Below are 19,201 nucleotides of genomic sequence, written 5' to 3'. Positions count from 1 at the left end.
AAATGATTGTGTGTTTCTATTGTTATATGATTGTATTATTACACCTAGACCAGTTTTCAGTTGTGTGCCAATTGCAGTTCTATAATTTGGTTCTCTACAACTGTGGCCCTATTTTTTGTCTATGGCTGAGAGGGAGACATGTGGCCAAAAACCTGAGAATGGTCTTGGTGTGTGGAGAACAGGTCAAATTTTCCCCAAGGTCTGAGAAAGGGGAGTGGGGAAGACTTGGCTTCCTCCACTGGCACCATCTTGAAGATGGTAGATGAAGAAGAAATACTTAAGAGAAGCCATAGTAGGGTGCTGGTAGGGTGGCTGGATTGTCTCAATGTGGTCATCTAATAAGGAGCTTAATTTTTTAGACTCTTCTTCTGTTGGTTACGACTGGGGAAGGCAATGGCAAACCACCCCGCTACAGTCTGCCATGAAAATGCCAGCGTAAGCAGGCGTCCCTCTAGGGGTCAGTAATGACCTGGTGCTTGCATGGGAGGAACCTTTCCTTTCCTTCTGTTGGTTGCTGGTCCATAAACCAGGAGACCCAAATTCAATGCTACTTTCAAGAGCTGGTGAGTTTGGGGAAGGGGTGGCAGGACAGAATTCCAACAGATGTGTTTCTTCTTCATCTGTAATCATGCTGGCAATGTGGATTCCTGCATCCTCAGGCAACCCGTTCGAGCCAGGTAAGGACAAGCAACATGGCCAACTTGTGCATGTGTGTAAACATGATCTAGATTTGCCAGACACTGGAGTAAAATTTGATAATTTGGGACTGTCTTGTTTGAGAGTTTCCATCCTCCCCGATGTGAGCATCTCTTGGCGGCAGCATTGTTAGGATTGGGGATTAACAGCACCTCTCAGCATTCTGGGCTTGGCCCCACAGCAATTTTGATGTGGTATAAAAGGTACCGATTTCAGGATGCTGGCAAATGTTCAGCTGTACCTTCCTCTGGAGCCAACCCAAGATGCCTCTCTGAACCCAACATGCGTCTCCTCACCTATCCCTGCCCAGCCACACCACGTAAGATGGGGGGTGAGCAAGCACACCCCACAGAAGAGGGAGCTGCTTTGTACTACTTCCCACACTTTTGGTTTAATGTGCATGTGCTAACTAAGACAGCAGTGCAGGACACCCAAAGCCATCTGACTCCCTTGCCTCAGACCCTTGTTTTCTGTAGCAAGTGTTTGCTGCTGACATCCCTTGAATCAGAAGTGCATGGACTATAGTCACTGCCATCGCTGCCACACACCCTTGAGGAACTGTGCCTTTCACTTCCTTTCACTGCGCCACGTTTGAGTCAGGAACCACCTGGGCTGGGTGCACGAGTTGCAGGGTGGGTCCTTACCACCCTTTTCAGACAAAGGAGGGGACAGCAGTGAGCAAAACTGGTACCTGTGATTGGCAAATAGTATGCGGTTTATGGATCTGCATACTAGTCAAAATACTAGGAGACTGGCCTTCTGTTTTTGGCAAGTTATTTTATAAGTATAAATCAAGGTGGGCAACCCATGGCCCTCTAACTCCCATCAGCCACAGCCAGAACAGCCAATGTCAGGGAGAATGGGAGGGCCACAGGTTCCCCATCCCTGCTCTGGATTTTGCAGCTTCCCCAGCTCAAGCCACAGAGGAACCCTGCTCTGGGGAGCACGCCCTCAAGATCTGGATTTGGATATGGCCCAGTAAGCCCCCTGCCACTTTGCCTGGCCCTCACACATTGCTTCAGGTCTGTACATTTGCTTTAGATGATTGCCCTTAAAAAAAAACCAAAAAACCTGTGTTCTCACATCCTTTTCTCCAAAGTCTATCTACCATGTGCCATCCTTGCACAAAGAGCCCTTGGCATCATTGCACTTTTGCACAACAGCCAGACAGTCCCCCACCCCACCCCTTTGTGGCTCTCCCAAACTGGGGTAGTGCCTTCTCACTTCCCACTTTAATAACCTGAAACAAATAAAATTGGTACCACAAAAATATCAAATACAGATCAAAGAACGCCAGAGGAAGAGGGAGACGTGATCAAGCCCCCTCTCCCCAAAACAAGTTCAAAATACTCTTTTAAAAAAAGAAGAAACAAACTAAATTCCCACCCATCCCATAATGCTATGGACAAAACTGTTTTCTCACAAAACAAAGCAAATCTTTCTGCAGGCAGTGGCTTAGACAGTGGCAGTAGGATGGGAACACTGCCCCATAAAACGGCTCCTTCTGGCAGGCAGCTCTTGTTCAATGTGGTATGAAATGCAGGTTGTTTTGCCCCCAGAAAGGGATGGTGGATAAGGAAGGCAGAGGAAATGAATCCATTTACTTCTCTTGGGAAGAAAAATGGAAGCAAGACTGGAATGGCCTGTACAGGTTGTTAGAAAAAAAGGAGACTCCATAACCATTGGCGTCTCAAGTTGCGTAAGAGCCCGAGTGGCGGGAAAATATAGGCGGAGCAAAAAGGGAATCATACTGACGCGCTCATGACTAACGGCTTGGTAAGCTGATAGTGACTGTTTATTGGATATTGACTTAGTGAGCCGATGTACTAACTGTTTCATTGGTTACTGGTAAGAACAATAGAAGCGATATGATATAAAGGGCTTTTGCACACGTGTCTCAGGGTCCAGACTGCTCTGCACCCGTTTTGCAAAACGTTCAATAAAATAGTGTTGGATCCACTGCTGCCTGCCTGGCATCCTTTTCTTCTAAACCGAAAGCAAGGACTTTTTATCTAACAATTTGGTGCCGTGACTCGGATCCTGCTTCGGGGCGCGTCCCCTTCGCGCTGAGCCGAGGGGCCGCGGAGGAGAAGTGGCCACAGGCGGTTGTTTTATACTGCCTTCTCCTCATGACGGTGGCGGCAGAAGCGCCTGCGGACCAACGCCAGAGGAAGAGGGAGACGTGATCACTCCTTTTAGGCACCGGCAGTGGATCAATAAGCAGCTGGACGCAGCTGCGGGCGGGACAGAAGAGGCTTTTGGGGTAAGTGAAACAGCTTACATTAGGGGATAAACGCGGGACGGTGGTGTGTTTGTGATTGTGTGAGACGCCTACGGGCGAAGCGAGTGAGGAGCCCCGATCTGCATTTCCTTACCCCGGAGACGGGCTAGGTCAGAGGAGGGCGAAGCGCAAGAATTGCTGACTGAAATTCCCACCGTCATGGGCGGGTCCCAATCTAAGTCTGCGAAGAAGTCCCATACGCCCTTGGAGTGTTGTTTGCGCAATTGGTCACATTTTAAGCAGGATTATGGAACTAAGATGACAAAGGATCGTCTTGTCTTTTTTTGCACCCAGGAATGGCCAATATTAGAACCCAAATGGCCACCCGAGGGGTCTTTTGACCCAACCTTGGTATCTGATGTGCGAACAATAGTAGCACAGAGGGGAAGTTGGGACCAGTTCCCTTATATTGATTCGTGGGCAACTTGTGTGCCCCTTGGCGGCAGGCCTGCTCCGTGGGTTGTTAAATGCATGTCCCTTGCCCTTCCCATGGTGGTCAAAAGGAAACCACCAAAAGAAGGACCACCCAGGGTCGTGGCCACGGCACCGGAGGACCTACTGCTTCCTCCTCCCTACGGGACAGCCGTCGCAGGGCGCTCGTTGCAACCACCACCCTCTCCTGAGGGGCCCGCCCAGCGGTTAGATGCCCCCGAGAAGGACCCCTCTCATGAAATAGTACCAGAGGACCCCACCCCTCTAGTTGAACGCCAGGACACTCTCCAAGATCGTCTATATTCCCTAGAGGAAAGATTGGAGGTCCTACAGAGAGAGGCAAAAGGGGGACCTAACTACAACTTGCGAAAGGACCCCCAACCACCGGTGAAGTTCACCTTCCCCATCAGAGAAGTCCCCGACCCTACCGCCCAACATCCTCAAGGGACGATGTTTGTTTATGTCCCATTCACAACATCTGATTTGTATAATTGGAAACAATTTAACCCCTCCTTTGAAGAGGATCCCGGGCCACTCCTGTCTCTGATGGAGAATGTGAGGCTTACTCACAACCCCACATGGGACGATACACAAATGCTATTGAACACCTGTTTTCTCAGCCAAAAGCCAACCATCCTTGCGGGGGCACGAGCCAAGTATAGGGAGGAAAATCCCCAGGCAACTGAGGAGGAGACGGCGGACGTTCTGCCCACAGGGCGACCCAATTGGGGGGTGGCCACAGCGGCACATAGACGCTTACATGCTGACTATTTTCGACTCATTTTAGCAGGCATGAAGCAAGCCGCGAGAAGGGCCCCCAATTTGCAAAAAGTCCTGACTCTAAAGCAAGACAAAAACGAACCTCCTGCTGTGTTCCTCCAAAGGCTGAGGGAAGCCTTCGCTAAATATACTGACATTGACTTGAATGATCCAAATAATTTAAGGATCCTCACGACTCAGTTCGTGGGAAATAGCTGCCAGGACATCAGAAAGAAGTTGCAAAAAGTTGAAGGAGGGTTGGCAGCTGACCTAGGAGTTTTAGTTGAGGTAGCTCAAAAGGTTTATGAGAGGCGAGAAGAAGAAGAAGGAAAAGAAAAAGACAAGAGGCAGGCCAAGCTCCTTGCTGCGGTTCTTAAACCTGACAAGGAGGGAGCTAGGAAGGGGAGGAAAGGGGGAAGGAAAGGATCTCCCCTGGGGAAAGATCAATGTGCCTTTTGTAAGAAAATGGGGCACTGGAAGCGTGACTGTGAGGCTTTGAAGCAGAAAGAGAGAGGGGAAAATACGGGAGAAGCGCAGAGAGTTCTGTATGAACAGGAAAGAGATTAGGACAGACCGGGGCCCGGCCCCCTCTTAGCCGTCTCTGAGGCAAGACGGGACCCCATGGTCAAAATAAAGGTTGGGGGCCGCTCCTACAAAGCCCTTGTGGACACAGGGGCCGCCCTGTCCGTCCTCCCCCTCAGTGAGCCCCCAACGGGAGGGGGGGGTTCACCACCATAATGGGGGTCGAGGGAAGGGCAACCCAAGTGCCTCTCTCTCGTCCCCTGTTCACCAAGGTTGGGAAAACACACCTAGAACATGCATTTGTCTGTACCCCCTCCTGTCCGGTGGCATTGCTAGGGAGGGACTTATTGACTAAACTCCAAATTGAGATTGCTTTTACTCCTGACGGAAGGATGGAGATACGGCTCCCTAAACAGCAGAGTAGTAACTACCAAATGGCCCTTTTGAAGGTTGCAGAAGAATCCACCCCAGAGGCCACCGAGGACTGGAGCTTAATAGAAAACAGAGTCAACCCTCTAGCTTGGGCCGGGATTGGAGGGGCCTCTCGTGCCAAGTCGGCAGCACCATACAAAATTCCCCTCAAGGAGGGAGCAAGGCCTGTTCATGTGAAACAGTATCCCCTTTCCCACCAAGGAAAGGAGGGCCTACAACCAGTAATAACAAAGCTCCGAGAAGAAGGCCGGCTCATTGAGATAATGTCCTCTTATAACACGCCCATCATCGCTGTGCCAAAAAGGGGAGGGGGGGCAAGGGCTTTCGCTTAGTGCAAGACCTCCGCCTCATTAATCAGCAGATCGAGGCCCCCCATCCTGTGGTCCCCAACCCACACACCCTCCTTGTAGGAATTCCGGAAGAGCACGCCTGGTTCACTGTCATAGACCTAAAAGACGCCTTTTTCAGCATCCCCCTCCACCCTGATTCAAGGCCTTTGTTCGCCTTTGAATGGGAGAGCCTAGAGGGAGGGTCAAAGGTTCAATTAACATGGACAGTCATCCCTCAGGGGCTCAATCTCTCACCGGTGGTCTTTGGCCAGCAGCTCCAAAAGGATCTCGAACCCTGGGTCCAGCAGCACTCAGAGGTGCATCTCCTCCAGTACTGTGACGACCTCCTGATTTCAGCCAAGGCCAAGAATGCGTGCCTGAGTGGGACGGTTTCCCTCCTCAACCATCTAGCGGGGGGGGGGGGTTATAAAGTGTCAAAAGAAAAAGTACAGTTGGCCCAACCAACTGTAAAATTCCTAGGCTACCACATAACTAAGGGGACTCGGAGCCTAGGGCGAGAAAGAGTCGAAGTCATCCGTGACACTCCTGTCCCTAAGTCCCCCCGCGAATTGAGGGCCTACCTGGGGCTGACCGGATTCTGCCGACTATGGATAGCAAACTATGGGGAGACAGCGCGGCCGCTGTATGAGGCGCTGCAGAAAGATAGACTGGATAAATGGAAATGGACTAAGGAAATGAATAAGTCTTTTCTCAGCCTTAAAGCTGCTCTTGTGTCACCACCTGCTCTAGCCATACCAAATCCCAGCCGGCCATTTAGACTTTATGTGCATGAAAATAAGAGCATAGCTTCGGGAGTGCTTTGCCAGCGAAAAGGGCCCTCTTGGAGACCAGTGGGATATTACTCCAAGGTCCTAGATGTCGTAGCGCGAGGATGGCCAAGTTGCCTGAGGGCAGTAGCGGCAACGGCTCTGGTTTGTGCTGAAGCGGAGAAAATGACAATGGGAGGACCCATTGAAGTTTGGGTGCCGCATGGAGTGCCACAAATTTTGGGATCAGGAGGAGGAAGCAAATTTCTCAACCCGGCCCGGCATTCCCGATATGAAATAGGTTTACTAACAAACGAAAACCTCACTTTTAAGGCTTGCTCCAGCTTTAATATCGCCACACTACTGCCAACATTACTGGGCACAAACGGATCAGGACTCCCAGATCATGACTGCCTTGAAGTATTAGACCTGGACACCAAAGGCCGACCGGACCTTGAGGATGAACCAATAGAGGGAGCCAGAGATCTGTTTGTAGATGGATCTAGCTATATGCTGGATGGAAGGCGCTACACAGGCGCGGCTGTCGTTACTCTAGAGGAGAGTGTGCGTGAGGAAAGGCTGCCTCCTCATTTCTCCGCCCAATCCGCTGAACTGGTAGCCCTGACAAGAGCCCTGCAAGCCAGCAAGGGAAAGCGAGTAAATATTTATACCGATAGCAAAAATGCCTTCGCCGTTGTGCATGCTCATGGGCAACTGTGGAAAGAGAGGGGATTCCTTACAGCAAACGGATCTCCAGTGGCTAATGGCGGCCTAATAGTGGATCTTCTGGATGCCCTCCAGCTACCCTCACAAGTAGCTGTTGTCCACGTCCGAGCCCATGGGAAAGAAAAAGAGGAAAAATGGAGACAGGGAAACCAGAAGGCAGATGAGGCCGCAAAAAGAGCAGCCAGAGAGGGAATCCAAGGAACATTCCTCATTCTACCCAAAAGAAAAGAGCGCCCCACATACTCCCCTGCTGAGTTACGGATGGCACAAGAACACGGAATAAGTCCCTGCGATGACGGATGGATCCAGATGACAGATGGAAGACTGCTTCTTCCACAGACCCTGCAGAGGGTTGTTCTAGAGCAAGTTCACCATTCTCTTGGACACCCTGGAGCATCAGCCATGATCGACTATTGCAAGAGGCTGTTTGTCTCCCCTGGCTTAACTGTATGCGCCCACCGACTAGCCGCAACCTGTGAAGTCTGCCAGAAAACCAACCCTCCCAGGGCACCCCCTCCTCCAAAAGGAGGGCGACCATGGGCCTACTATCCTTTCCAGAGGGCGCAGATTGATTTTGCTGAGATGCCACCATGTAGGGGTTACAGGTATTTGCTTGTAATAGTATGTCAAATGACGGGGTGGGTAGAGGCGTTTCCATGTAGGAACTGCCAAGCTAAAACTGTTGTTGCTAAATTGTTACAGGAGGTGGTGCCCTGGTTCTCCCTGCCCGAAGTTATAGAGTCCGATCAGGGCTCACATTTCACCTCAGTTATTACACGGGGGCTGGCACAAGCTCTGGGAGTAGAGTGGCATTTACATTGCCCCTGGAGGCCCCAGGCAAGTGGACAGGTTGAAAGAATCAATCGGAGCCTCAAGGAGACTTTAACCAAACTCCAACGAGGGGTGAAGTTCACTTGGGTTGAGGCTCTGCCAATAGCTTTAACGAAGCTTTGAAGGATGCCAAGAAAGGACATAAAATTGTCCCCCTTTGAACTGATGTTTGGGTTCCCGCCTCGGGTACACTGCGGAAGGAGGGAGGAAGTCAAGTGGGAGGTGGGTGATCAGATGCTAAGGGATCAGTTGACTTCTCTACAGTCTGTTCTTTCACAGCTACGAGCTTATTCCGTTCCGTTTCAGAGACTGCCGTTAGATGCACCTATCCATCTCTTCCAGACGGGAGACGAGGTGTTGCTGAAAAAGTGGAATGAAGAAGCTTTAAAGGAAGGGTGGGAGGGGCCTTATTTGGTGGGACCAACCAGCCACTCGTGTGTAAAGCTTGTGGGTTCTAGTAAATGGACACATTGCAGCCGGATAAAGCCATTTAAGCGACCCTCGCTTCCTTCTGTCACTTGGAAAGAACAGGAGGACACAGGCAACGGTCCTTTGCTCCCTGGCACCCCTCTGGAAGCTGCCAAGGACACAGGCGAAGAAGCCATCCAGGAGCCACAATCGCCTGTAATATACAAGTCACAACATCTGGGAAAAGCTCGGGTTCGAATTACAAAAAACTTGTAATATGAAGCAAGTATTGTGGGTGGTGTTGGTAATGTTAGTTAAAGAAATATTAACGTGGATGGTGATACCTCAAGGACTTGGGCTTGACAGCTTTAAGATAAAACCCCGAAATGTCATACCAACACCCCTCAGACCACTTCTGGTACAGATCCCTGAGAAAGAGAGGCGTCCCTGGAGAACCAGGTTAGGGATCCCGATAACAGAGGAAACTGATAATGTGTGGTTAGAGTGGATAAAGTATACAGCCAAGTCTTTAAATAAGTCTGACTGTTTTGTTTGTGCCACAGGGAGATCTGTAGCAAAGGTGCTACCCTTTCCACTGGGATGGGACACTCCTTCCCTCCTCACCTGCGTGATCCGTTTGTTCCAACACCCTGATGCATGGGGAGAGGAGGAATGCCAAACCCTCAATAAATTATACCCCCCACTCAAATCAAAGGATCGTGTCAGACCTTCCACAGTCTTCCTGCAAAGAAGAAACCATACCGGATGCATACACCGAAACCTTGCAGACACAGAGGGGCGTATAGGGAACCTGACGAGTAAAGTAAGATGTGTTAATTCCACCCGCTTTAGGAATAATTCCCTTTCAATCCCACGAGCTGATCTCTGGTGGTATTGTGGTGGCTTAGAGTTGTATGAGGTATTGCCCTCCAATTGGTCCGGAGCTTGTGGGTTAGTTCAGTTGGCAGTCCCCTTTTCAATTGCATACCATCCAGCAGAGAAGACTGGCCAACCCTGGCAGAAACGATCAGTAACCCCTTTTGATGATCAAATATATATTGACTCCATAGGAGTACCAAGGGGAGTGCCAGATGAGTTCAAAGGAAGAAATCAAATTTCTGCAGGATTTGAATCTACCCTGTTTTGGTGGGTGACCATTAACAAAAATGTAGATTGGATCAATTACGTTTATTATAATCAGCAGAGGTTTATAAACTATACTCGAGATGCTGTAAAAGGATTGGCTGAGCAGCTAGATGCCACCAGCCAAATGGCTTGGGAAAATCGGCGTGTTCTTGATATGATGTTGGGGTTTGTGTCATGCTAGGTGGACGGTGTTGCACCTTCATCCCTAACAACACTGCCCCAGATGGCACGGTAACAAGGGCTTTGCAGGGTCTCACCGCCTTGTCTGAAGAATTAGCCGAGAATTCAGGGATTAACAACCCCGTGACTGCCTGGTTGGAGAGATGGTTTGGAAAATGGAAACACCTAGCAGCCTCAATCCTTATTTCGCTTGTAGTGGTGGTAGGAGTTTTAGTGTTATTTGGTTGTTGCATTATCCCCTGCGCTAGAGGCTTATCCCAGCGGTTAATTGAAACCGCTCTGTCAAAACAGATGCTCTTGCTTTATTGTGCTGATAAAGAAACTCCGTTTTAAATGCTTTAAGACGTGAGTAAAGACTTAAAGGAGGAAATTGTTAGAAAAAAAGGAGACTCCATAACCATTGGCGTCTCAAGTTGCGTAAGAGCCCGAGTGGCGGGAAAATATAGGCGGAGCAAAAAGGGAATCATACTGACGCGCTCATGACTAACGGCTTGGTAAGCTGATAGTGACTGTTTATTGGCTATTGACTTGGTGAGCCGATGTACTAACTGTTTCATTGGTTACTGGTAAGAACAATAGAAGCGATATGATATAAAGGGCTTTTGCACACGTGTCTCAGGGTCCAGACTGCTCTGCACCCGTTTTGCAAAACGTTCAATAAAATAGTGTTGGATCCACTGCTGCCTGCCTGGCATTCTTTTCTTCTAAACCGAAAGCAAGGACTTTTTATCTAACAAGGTCACAGAAAGGTTACAGCAGGGGTGTCGAAGTTCTTTCTGCCTGAGACTCAAATTCCATTTTGGAGAAGTTTTGGGGGGTGGGGGGGGGGCAGGACTGAAGGCAAGGAGGACAGGGCCAAAACACAAAAAATGTCACCCTATTTTAGCTTAAATCTCTTATGGCCAGGCACTAAAACTTAGGAGAGGCATTGCAATCTTTTAGAAAGGGAAACAAACTGCACAAAAGTCAAGAAACCACCCAAATGATCAGTGGTTGGGGGAAGGGGGTGGAGCCAGAGCAAGGAGGCATGGGCTTCTGGGTAATCCCAGAGGGCTGGACTGGGACCCTAGGCCTGAGGTGCTGCAACCCTGGGTTGCAGGGAGTGGGGGACAAGAGCATGAAAGCAAGCACAGTTTGGCTGTACCTGTGTGCTTTAAGTTGTATAAAATGGGGACTTGCCCTATTTGAAATCTGGCAGGTCTGATTCTTTGGGAGGGTAATCCAAAGCCTTAAAATCTCATGCCACTAGCACAGAAAACACAGACGTTTACCAGCAAGAGATGAGAAGCTGGATCTCCCACTGAAAGAAACAGGAACCTTAGAAGATATGCACCATTTAATGTTGCATATATAATGGGGAGTCCTTGGCCTATCTGCCTGAAATTTGCAGGCCTGATGCCTTGAAATAGTAGTAGAATGCCTGAAAAATGTCATGCCATTTGGATGGTAAATACCAAAGTTACAGGCACCAGATGACTGGCTACGTCTCCCACTGAAAGTGACTGGAAAGAAAAACGAATGGGAATAATGAAAACGAATAAACTGGTTATGAAAATGAATGAAAAAGCAAGTGTAGCTTTTATGAATGAAGCTTTTGTTTCACAATTAAAAATGGAGCGACTAAATTATTTTCCTTGTACACCCCTATGGCCAAGGAGGAGCATGGAAAGAAAGGGAAAAAAAGGCAACAACTGACGAATCTTTATGTAGAAATTGTGGGGTGAAGTTGCTGGCTTCAAATTTGTTAGCAAATTTGATATGTGAGAAGCAGAGTCACAACTAAATTGTTCCCGATGGTGAATTTAAGGGTCCTTGCTCCGGTCAGATATTCAAGAAATTTTGATGGAAGAGAACTTAGCAACATTTCTTCAAGGTGGTAAGGGAGGTTTGCAGAAAACTTTCTCGGATGGTGGGAATGTCCACTTTGTTTGGGACTTGCCCGTAAGCCACTGCCACGGAAGTCCTCCCCATCCCCCGTCCTTTTTATAAAGTATTAAACCCCTGCCATCCCTCTACCTACTCAGCCAAATAAAAGCAAACAAAAATGATTATAGAAAGACAGCAAGTCTATTAATGTATTCTTCTCTTCTGCTCCCACCTCCCTCACGCTTTCTGCCTTAAAAAACTAAGTCTGGGAAATGTCCTAGTTTGAGTGGGAGGGGGGGATACAGCGTGGGATATGTCTAGTGTCAGGAGGCTCTGGTCTGAGCAAGAGTCAGAAGGGTGGGATGGAGATCTGCCCCTGCGCTTATTCACAACCCCACACAGAAAACTGCTTTACCCTTCCACATGAATCCAACACTGTTAAAAGGAATCTGCACAAACAGATTCTTGTGGCTGAAGCATAAATCTACATTTCTCAAAAAACTTTGATACACTATCTGAAAAAAGTAAAATAGAATGCAATTCCTTCTAAAAAAAATTTAATTATGTCCTCAAAAGATAATGTTTAGGGCATGATAAAGAGTAAAAGCGACCTGTCTTCAAAGGAGCCTCTCTGCATAAGTCCCTGAACATGCCTCCTCTGTGGGCTGCCAATTCTGTTGAGTCTGGGCATAGAACCATGATCTGACCACATGCAAGGGCAGAGAAACAGCAGCATTGGCCACCCCGGTGGGGCTGACTGGCAAGAGTCAAGGCCAAAAGCAGCTTGCTGTCCACCAAGCCGGTTTGTCTGGATTTCCAGAATCCAAGCCTCCCCAAACCCAGAACCCCCCCAAACTCCTCCATGGGCATTTGATTGGCGAGATATTAGTTTTGCAAAAGATATATTAGTTAAAGCTGGGGTGCATTGCATAGTTGAAACTTCATTTTCATTTCATTTTACCTGCAAGACATGTGACAAGACCAGCAGTGGGTGAGTTGCTAGTACAGGAGTCTACCTCCAAATCCCAGGTGCTGGGGGCAAGCAACAGGGAAGGGCTCTCCTGCTGGTGGGTTTCTGAAGGCATCTGGCTGACCACTTTTGGAAAGAGGACACTAGACCAGACAGGCTCCTGGTCTGATCTTACAAGGTAGTTCTTCCGTTCCTGTGGCATGAAGGATTCTCTTGGAGATTCCAGCCTTCTTTCAGAACGACACTTCCCACAGTTCTTTGGGAGGAGAGGAGCCATAATAGTAAAACCAGCTCATGTTCATAGTGTAGACACACCCATACCCAAAACATACTCAACTGCCTTTAAAAAACAATTGATTGTTTCAAGCTGGTGTTGACAAAAGGTTTGGCATATGGGTAATAATGGTCAGAGAGTCAGGTCCTAGAAATTCATTTCCCCTGAGGAGAGCCTCACGTACACGGCAAACTTAAAATGGGCTTGTCTTGTCAATGGAGACAGACAACTGGTGGAGCTCAAGAGGACTAAAACCGATTTGACAGAGGTTCCACTTCTCACATGTTTTTCTTTGACCCCCTCAATTTCCTCCACTCAAATACAAAAACCTTCCAGACCTGTTTCCCAATCCCAGCTCTCCTTCAAATCGCTTTCAGCTCTCGGTCTCCAGCCCGTTGTGGTGTTCTCCATGAGGAACTTTGGAAAAACTGTCTAGAAGCAGGGACTGATCTGACTGAGATCTCCAGCCCTACATCTTTGTGCGTGCTGTGGACCATTTGTTGTGCAAATCTGCCATTTAAGATGTATGAGCCAAGAGCAGACACCGTCTGCCACACACAGGCTGTCAAAGCATCTCTTCCATCCCTGACCCCCTTAGTACAGATCCTTATTACAGAGCTTCTGAATTTGTAGCTAAAATCAACCAAACAATCCTACTTCAGTTCCCCCATTGCAACTTGCCCCATCCCTCCCGTGCACCCATCCATAATGCTGATGTTTATTTTTTTAAAATGTCAATATGTTTCCCACCCCTTTACCTCCCCTGACCCCTTTTCTTTCTCCCTCCCTCTTTTCCCCCCATACACGCATCAAAAGCATGCAGCAACACCTGTGCACTGATCTTGTCAGAGTTAATACATATTTTTGTAGAAGGCAAGGCACATTATGTGGCATAGAACACATTTTCTTTTTCTCGTGCAAATTAGGAAAAATGTTAATTTTCTTTTTTTCTTTTTTGTTCCTCAGCATAGATGCGGACCAAAGGGAAAAAAAGGAGAAGGAAGGGGTGGGGGAAGAAAGAGAGCCTTTATGTATAATTGCCATGCACATTCTCAGCCAGCTGTTTGAGCTAGGTCACATGAGTTCCTGTTTAAAAGCACCATGCATTCCATATTTGTAAGGGTTAAATCTTTGTGTTTGTTTTTTTCTTAAAAGGTTTTCTTTCCACCAATTGCAGATTTTTAAATTTTCACTTTAAAGTAATTCTGGGTCAGCCTCCCACAAGAAGTCCCTCGTTGCCCTGTGATAAAGCTCAGGGGGTTGGAGGGGGGCAGGGCAGACATTTGCTCTCCTGTCCAGTTCTCACCTACAAATGGTTGAACTTGGCATCAACATTTCCCCTTGTAAAGGTGCAAAGATGTAAACAAGTGCTGCTGGAAACTCCCCCCCCCGCCCCGCCCCCTATGCCAAATTCAAGATGGGGGCTTGGCTTTCTAGTGAAGTCTCTCCCCCACCCCCTTTCTTGGCCTTGGTGGGAAAGAACAGGTGAGGAGGAGGTTTTGCATATGCAAATACAAGCCCCAAATGACTACCAGGTAGACTGTGGCACTACAGGCAAAGTGACACGTTCTGGGAAGCGTGACGGGTGGAGCTTTTCAGCTGCAAAGTTGTGCTGAAGACAGAAGGTTCTGGAAGAGGGCAATCTGCCTGAGAGAGATTCATTGAGCTACAGGAGAGACCGGTTTCTGTCATGGGAAGCAAAAGGTTCACGACAACTATTGCTGTTTAGGGTTAAGGGGGTGCCATTTTCATGGGGTTCTTCTCACTGAATCTCACCCCTCTTCATTTGCTCCCCTGAAGGCTCAGCTCTTGGACAACAGGATGAAGATCTGGAGCAGCACAAACCAGTTTGGGCACAGTGGTAAAAATCAGCTCCCTCAACAACTGGTCCCAGAACTGGACCTCTTTGCTAGGAGATGGGAATGGACTCGGGACTTGTGTCTGTGTGCTTTGGGGGGCACACACACGGAATTGGATGTGCACATGTTGGCCTTGAAAGTTTCCTCTGTGTCCAGAGAAAGGTATCAAGGTGCAGAGATGCGGAGCTTAGTGTCAGTTCCCCAAATTCTGTCACCTTTTCACGCTTGAGGAGATGTTAATCTCTTCTGGGCATCTCATGGTGTATAACTGCAGTACAAATATCTGAGTTTTCTACTAGCTTAAAAACTGTCATAGCTTCTCCCCCAAAGAATCCTGGCAACTGTAGTTGGAGAAGGCAAGGAGAGATGCTGAGCTCCCTTCACAGAACTACCGTTTGCCAGAGTTCCCCAGGAAAAGGGAACAACTCTTAAGCCAGATTCAGTTAGGGATGTACACTAAGCTCTTGTGGCATTCCAGGGTGTAGAAGTTGGCTGTTGTGTAACCTAGGCCAACGTGTGGCCTAAACAGTTCGCCAAGTCTCTCTCCTGAGCTTCCTGAGGAAGGGCTCTTCTTTTTAACTCATTGGCCCAATCGGTCTTGACAGCTGGTCTGTTTGGAGATTATCCACTCCAGGAGATGATTCTGGGACAGAAACCCTCTCTTCCTCTACTGTTTTCTCCTCAGTCTTGACGCTTTGGCACAAGGGGAGCGAAACTTTCCAGGTGCTCTTGATGTAAGGAATTAGCCGTGTCCGTCCTTGGAGGGGAAGGATAATTTGGAAGCCAACGTGCTCTTCACTTCATCCGTTGTCCATCACAGAGGACTTTGAGCCATATTCTGGCATCCCGGGGTCAGCCGGGATGAAGGAAGCCCGATCCATGGCACTTCAAAGCTTTGATATTTGCTAGGAATGAAGGAATGGAGGTGATGTGGTTGGAGTTCCATTGTTCAGCCTGCCCCGCGTGGGTCTCCATCATGCAGAATGCCATTGTCTGTAACCCAGCAAGAAGGACTGGAGCATTGAAATGTAGGCACTTGAACCAGTCCAGGATGGCTTTTCTCGGGCTTGCGGGAGGAGGGGCCAGGGAGAGATTAGAGTTCTATGGGAAGGGGGCAACTATAAAACTACCCCCCCACACACACCCTCCTGCTGCGTCTAGCTCTTTTTCTTGTGTCCTGAAAGACTTCCACTTAAGGTCCCCACCTTCACACCACCCCATTCCTGTCGGTAGATTGCCTCTTCATGATACATGTCCCCACAAACAAAAAACACTACGGGGGGGACAACCTTCCTTACGCTCCTCACCCTAACATTACTTTTTGCTTTCCCTCCTCCTCTTCAAAGTGCATTTTCTAGCAAAAAAAAAAGTGCAATCCATATTAGCAATCATTACCGTCATTTCATAGCTGGTCTACTATGGCATGCATAGCTCTTTGTACATGAGATTGGGAGATGGGAGGGGGGAAAGGAAGGGAGGGTCCACCAACCCGCAGTGCCCGCCTTGACCCCTTCCCCTCCGGATCAGAGATGCTGCAGTCAAGATGCAAGCCTTCTCAGCTCTCATCCGACTGGCTGCCTGCATTTCGAAGACAGGATAGGAAAGCTGGGCAGAAGGAAGCTGAGAGAGAGAGAGAGAGAGAGAGCCAGCCAGCCAGCCAGCCAGCCTGCACAATGGAGATAACGTGTGTGTGTCGTCGTCCCCCAAGTGCAATTCCCCCCTCCCTCCCCACAGGAGAACAGGCAAACAGATATCATACAGGCTAAGCTGAGTGGAAGGAATCCATCTCTCAGTCTCAGGTCCAACTTTAAGGTAAGGGTTAAAGACAGACCTCTGGTTGTGAGGGGTGCATGGGTAGGGGAGAGGATGCTGTTTAAACACAGCTTGGTAGCCAAATATGTTGCCATCACCCTTAAAGAAATGTCACACCTTCCTCAGCTTGCCTTCCGTTCTATGCTAACCCAACAAAACTTGCTTGTTTTCAATGTTCACAGCCATGTTTTAGCAGTTCCCCTCTCCCCAAAACCCACCACCAGCAGCAGAAGACCATTGTTCCAAACCATCTGGTCCAGGATTGCACTATATCACTAAATTTAACTGGCTTGAATCAGTTCCCTTCTCCCACAATACCAGTCTCTGATGGACCAACCCATCTCCAGCTGCCACCTCACCCCTCTCCCCAGGGCACCAACTCTTTCCAAAGATTGTATCTTTTGAGATGAAAGCACAAAGCATTCTGGGACAGTACAGGAGGGGGGGAAAAGCCACATGCCCTTTCTCCACGCAAGAAGTCTTGCTAGCAGCCCCGTCAGTAGGTGTTGGGGCCCAGCCAGCCCCCAGCAGAAAGCAAAGCATATATTAATTGTGGGGAGGAGGCAGACACAGCTCAGAAGGTGCCCAGTATTTATCTCTCCTGGGAGAGGGAAGTTGCTAACTCTGCACTTCAATGTAGGCCCAACCGAAACTGCTTGACCAGTCCTGGTGATCCACAGCACAGTCTCTTGGTCAAGCTGCCAACATCCCCAAAGAATGGGGATTGAGTCGGGCACAGAAAAAAAATGGGGAGGGCTGTAGCAGGTCAGGTTAAATTCTCTTTTTTTCTACTCACAAGAGATGGAAAAGTAATCAGAAACTTTTGCATATACATCCCTTTCGAGAATACAGCAGGCGCGATTCCAGCGGACCAGGAATTGCTGGGTGGAGGGGAGATCCGTTCTCCTCTGAAAGGCACGTAGTGTTTCCAGCCAAAAAGCCCCATCTGGCAGCTGCCTGCTCAGGTCTGCTTGGTGTGGGGGGAGGACACTGTTGGGAGGGTGGGGCGCCGTTTGTTTTTGTTTTTAAATCATCTTCAAAAGTGTGAGCTTTTCCCCCTTTCCTTCTGTCACTCCGTGATGTCTCTTGATGTTGCCATTAAGTCTCTCTCTCTCTCATTCTTCATGCTGCCCCCCAAGGGTTGGGCCAGGGGTGCGAGGGCTGCATCGTTCTCCTTGGAGGAAGCCCAAAGCCCAGAGGAAGGAAAGGAAGATGATGGTGCAGATGGAAGCTGCAACTAACCTAGATACCAGGACTGGTGGGAAGCCTGAAAAAGAAGATTACTCAGTGAGAAGCAACCCTAGACCCCCAACCCAAATATTTACTTACAGTGTGTGGCAGGGTAGGGGTGGGGGAGAAGGAGCATCCATGCAACCATGTCTGTGGAGCAATGATTCCTGCCTTCTTAAGAATACCTCCAATTATACAGGAAGTTACAGGAAGGCAGATTTTGGTTGAACATCAGGAAAATCTTCCTAATGGTCAGAGCAGTCAGACAATGGAACCAACTGCCTAGGGAGGTCTCCATTAGCGTGGTGCCGAAAATATCTCCCACGTGTTTTTCCATCCGTTCTCATTCAGTTTGATAGAAGAGAAATTGCTTTTGAAAAGAAATTCAAAGGAGAAGAAATGTTGGAGAAGTTCTCATGGGTTGGGTTTGGATTTCTTGGGCTTACCTCATTTAGGAGGAGGCCGAGGAGTGAGCACAAGTGTCCTGTCTTTCATTGTACAGTCATCTCTCTGGCAGCCCGTAGCCTCCCCAGCTTCCTGCCCTTCAGTTAAAGCCCAGTTTAAGGCACCATGAGGTGATTCCTCCCACAGGGCTTTTCCAGCTCAGGACGTGCAGGCAGCCCGGGAGGCCAGCTGTGATTAGGCAAGTTCAAAACCACCACAAAAGTACTTTATAAAACATCCTGGATGAGGCAGAACAATGGAAGCCTCTTTCATGGGGGGAGAAAACTTTCTGGAAATTGGAGGGCAGATTTTGGCAGAGCACTAACGCCACCTCATCCCTGGAGCTGGACACAACACTCCCCCCCCCCCCCCCCGGTTACACCTGCATTGTGGTGGATGCAAACTGGGAACCAGCCTGCCAAGACAGTTGCAGCACAAAGACCCCACAAATCCTTACCACAAACGAAAGAAGCTGTGCTACAAGCCCTGCCAATGGGGAGCCCTACCTGGGAGAAACTGTGGAGGATTTCTCCTCCCCCTGCAGAAATTCGGTGAAACGGTCTCCCAAATTTCTCTGCCCACAAAAAAGGAGGAGAATTTTGAGAGGCTCTGCGCACAGCTCTAGTTTCTGTCCCTGGAGGTATTCAAGCAACAACTGCACAGCCATCTGTCAGGGATGCTTCAAACTAGGGATGGACGAAAGTCACTTACCTGATCCCGAAGCTTGCTTCGCGGTGGGGGGGGAGGCGCTCCGTCCCTCCCCCCAAAATTCTGGGCGGGGGGGAGGCGCCCCGTCCCTCCTGGCCGAAATTCTGGCTGGGGGGGAGGCGCCCCATCCCTCCCCGCCGAAATTCTGGCCAGGGGGGAGCGCCCCGCCTCTCCGGCCGCGAAAGTTCTTCTCCTGCCGGGACGCAAATGGCAGTGGCCGTAGCCACCGCCGTTTGCGTCCCTGGCCTGCAGTCAGCCGTGATAGGCTACGTAAATGTTTACGTAGCCTATCACGGCTGACTTTGAAAAAAAAAAAAAAGTGCATACACAAATGGCGGCGCCCATGGGCACCGCCATTTGCGTTCCTTATTTTGGCACGGGTAGTCTACGTAAATATTTACATAGACTACGGCGAAAATAAGGGCAATGCTATTGCATTGCCCTTATTTTCGCTGTAGTCTACGTAAATATTTACGTAGACTACCCGTGCCAAAATAAGGAACGCAAATGGCGGTGCCCATGGGCGCTG

General features: G+C 49.0%; 1 protein-coding gene across 3 annotated transcripts in view; it reads right to left on the bottom strand.

Annotated features, from left to right (window-relative positions):
• The window catches only part of LOC146334054 (nuclear factor 1 C-type-like), a 280,437-nt gene that overhangs the window by 10,090 nt on the left and 251,146 nt on the right, over window positions 1-19,201 (bottom strand). For 2 of the 3 annotated variants that reach the window (XM_084824955.1, XM_084824958.1), the window contains one exon: window positions 13,413-17,557. In XM_084824955.1, coding sequence (XP_084681081.1) covers window positions 17,528-17,557 — 30 coding nt within the window. In that variant the 3' untranslated portion in view covers window positions 13,413-17,527. Of the gene's footprint in view, window positions 1-13,412; window positions 17,558-19,201 lie in introns of those variants that run through there. The other variant, XR_014786399.1, reaches the window with a different exon arrangement.

Source organism: Heloderma suspectum, chromosome W (assembly GCF_057233095.1).
Source record: "Heloderma suspectum isolate Gila_16-S chromosome W, 16-S_ref, whole genome shotgun sequence".
Lineage (NCBI taxonomy): Eukaryota > Metazoa > Chordata > Lepidosauria > Squamata > Helodermatidae > Heloderma > Heloderma suspectum.
The sequence above is the reverse complement of the archived record's forward strand: the minus strand, read 5'-3'. Positions and strand labels throughout refer to the sequence as shown.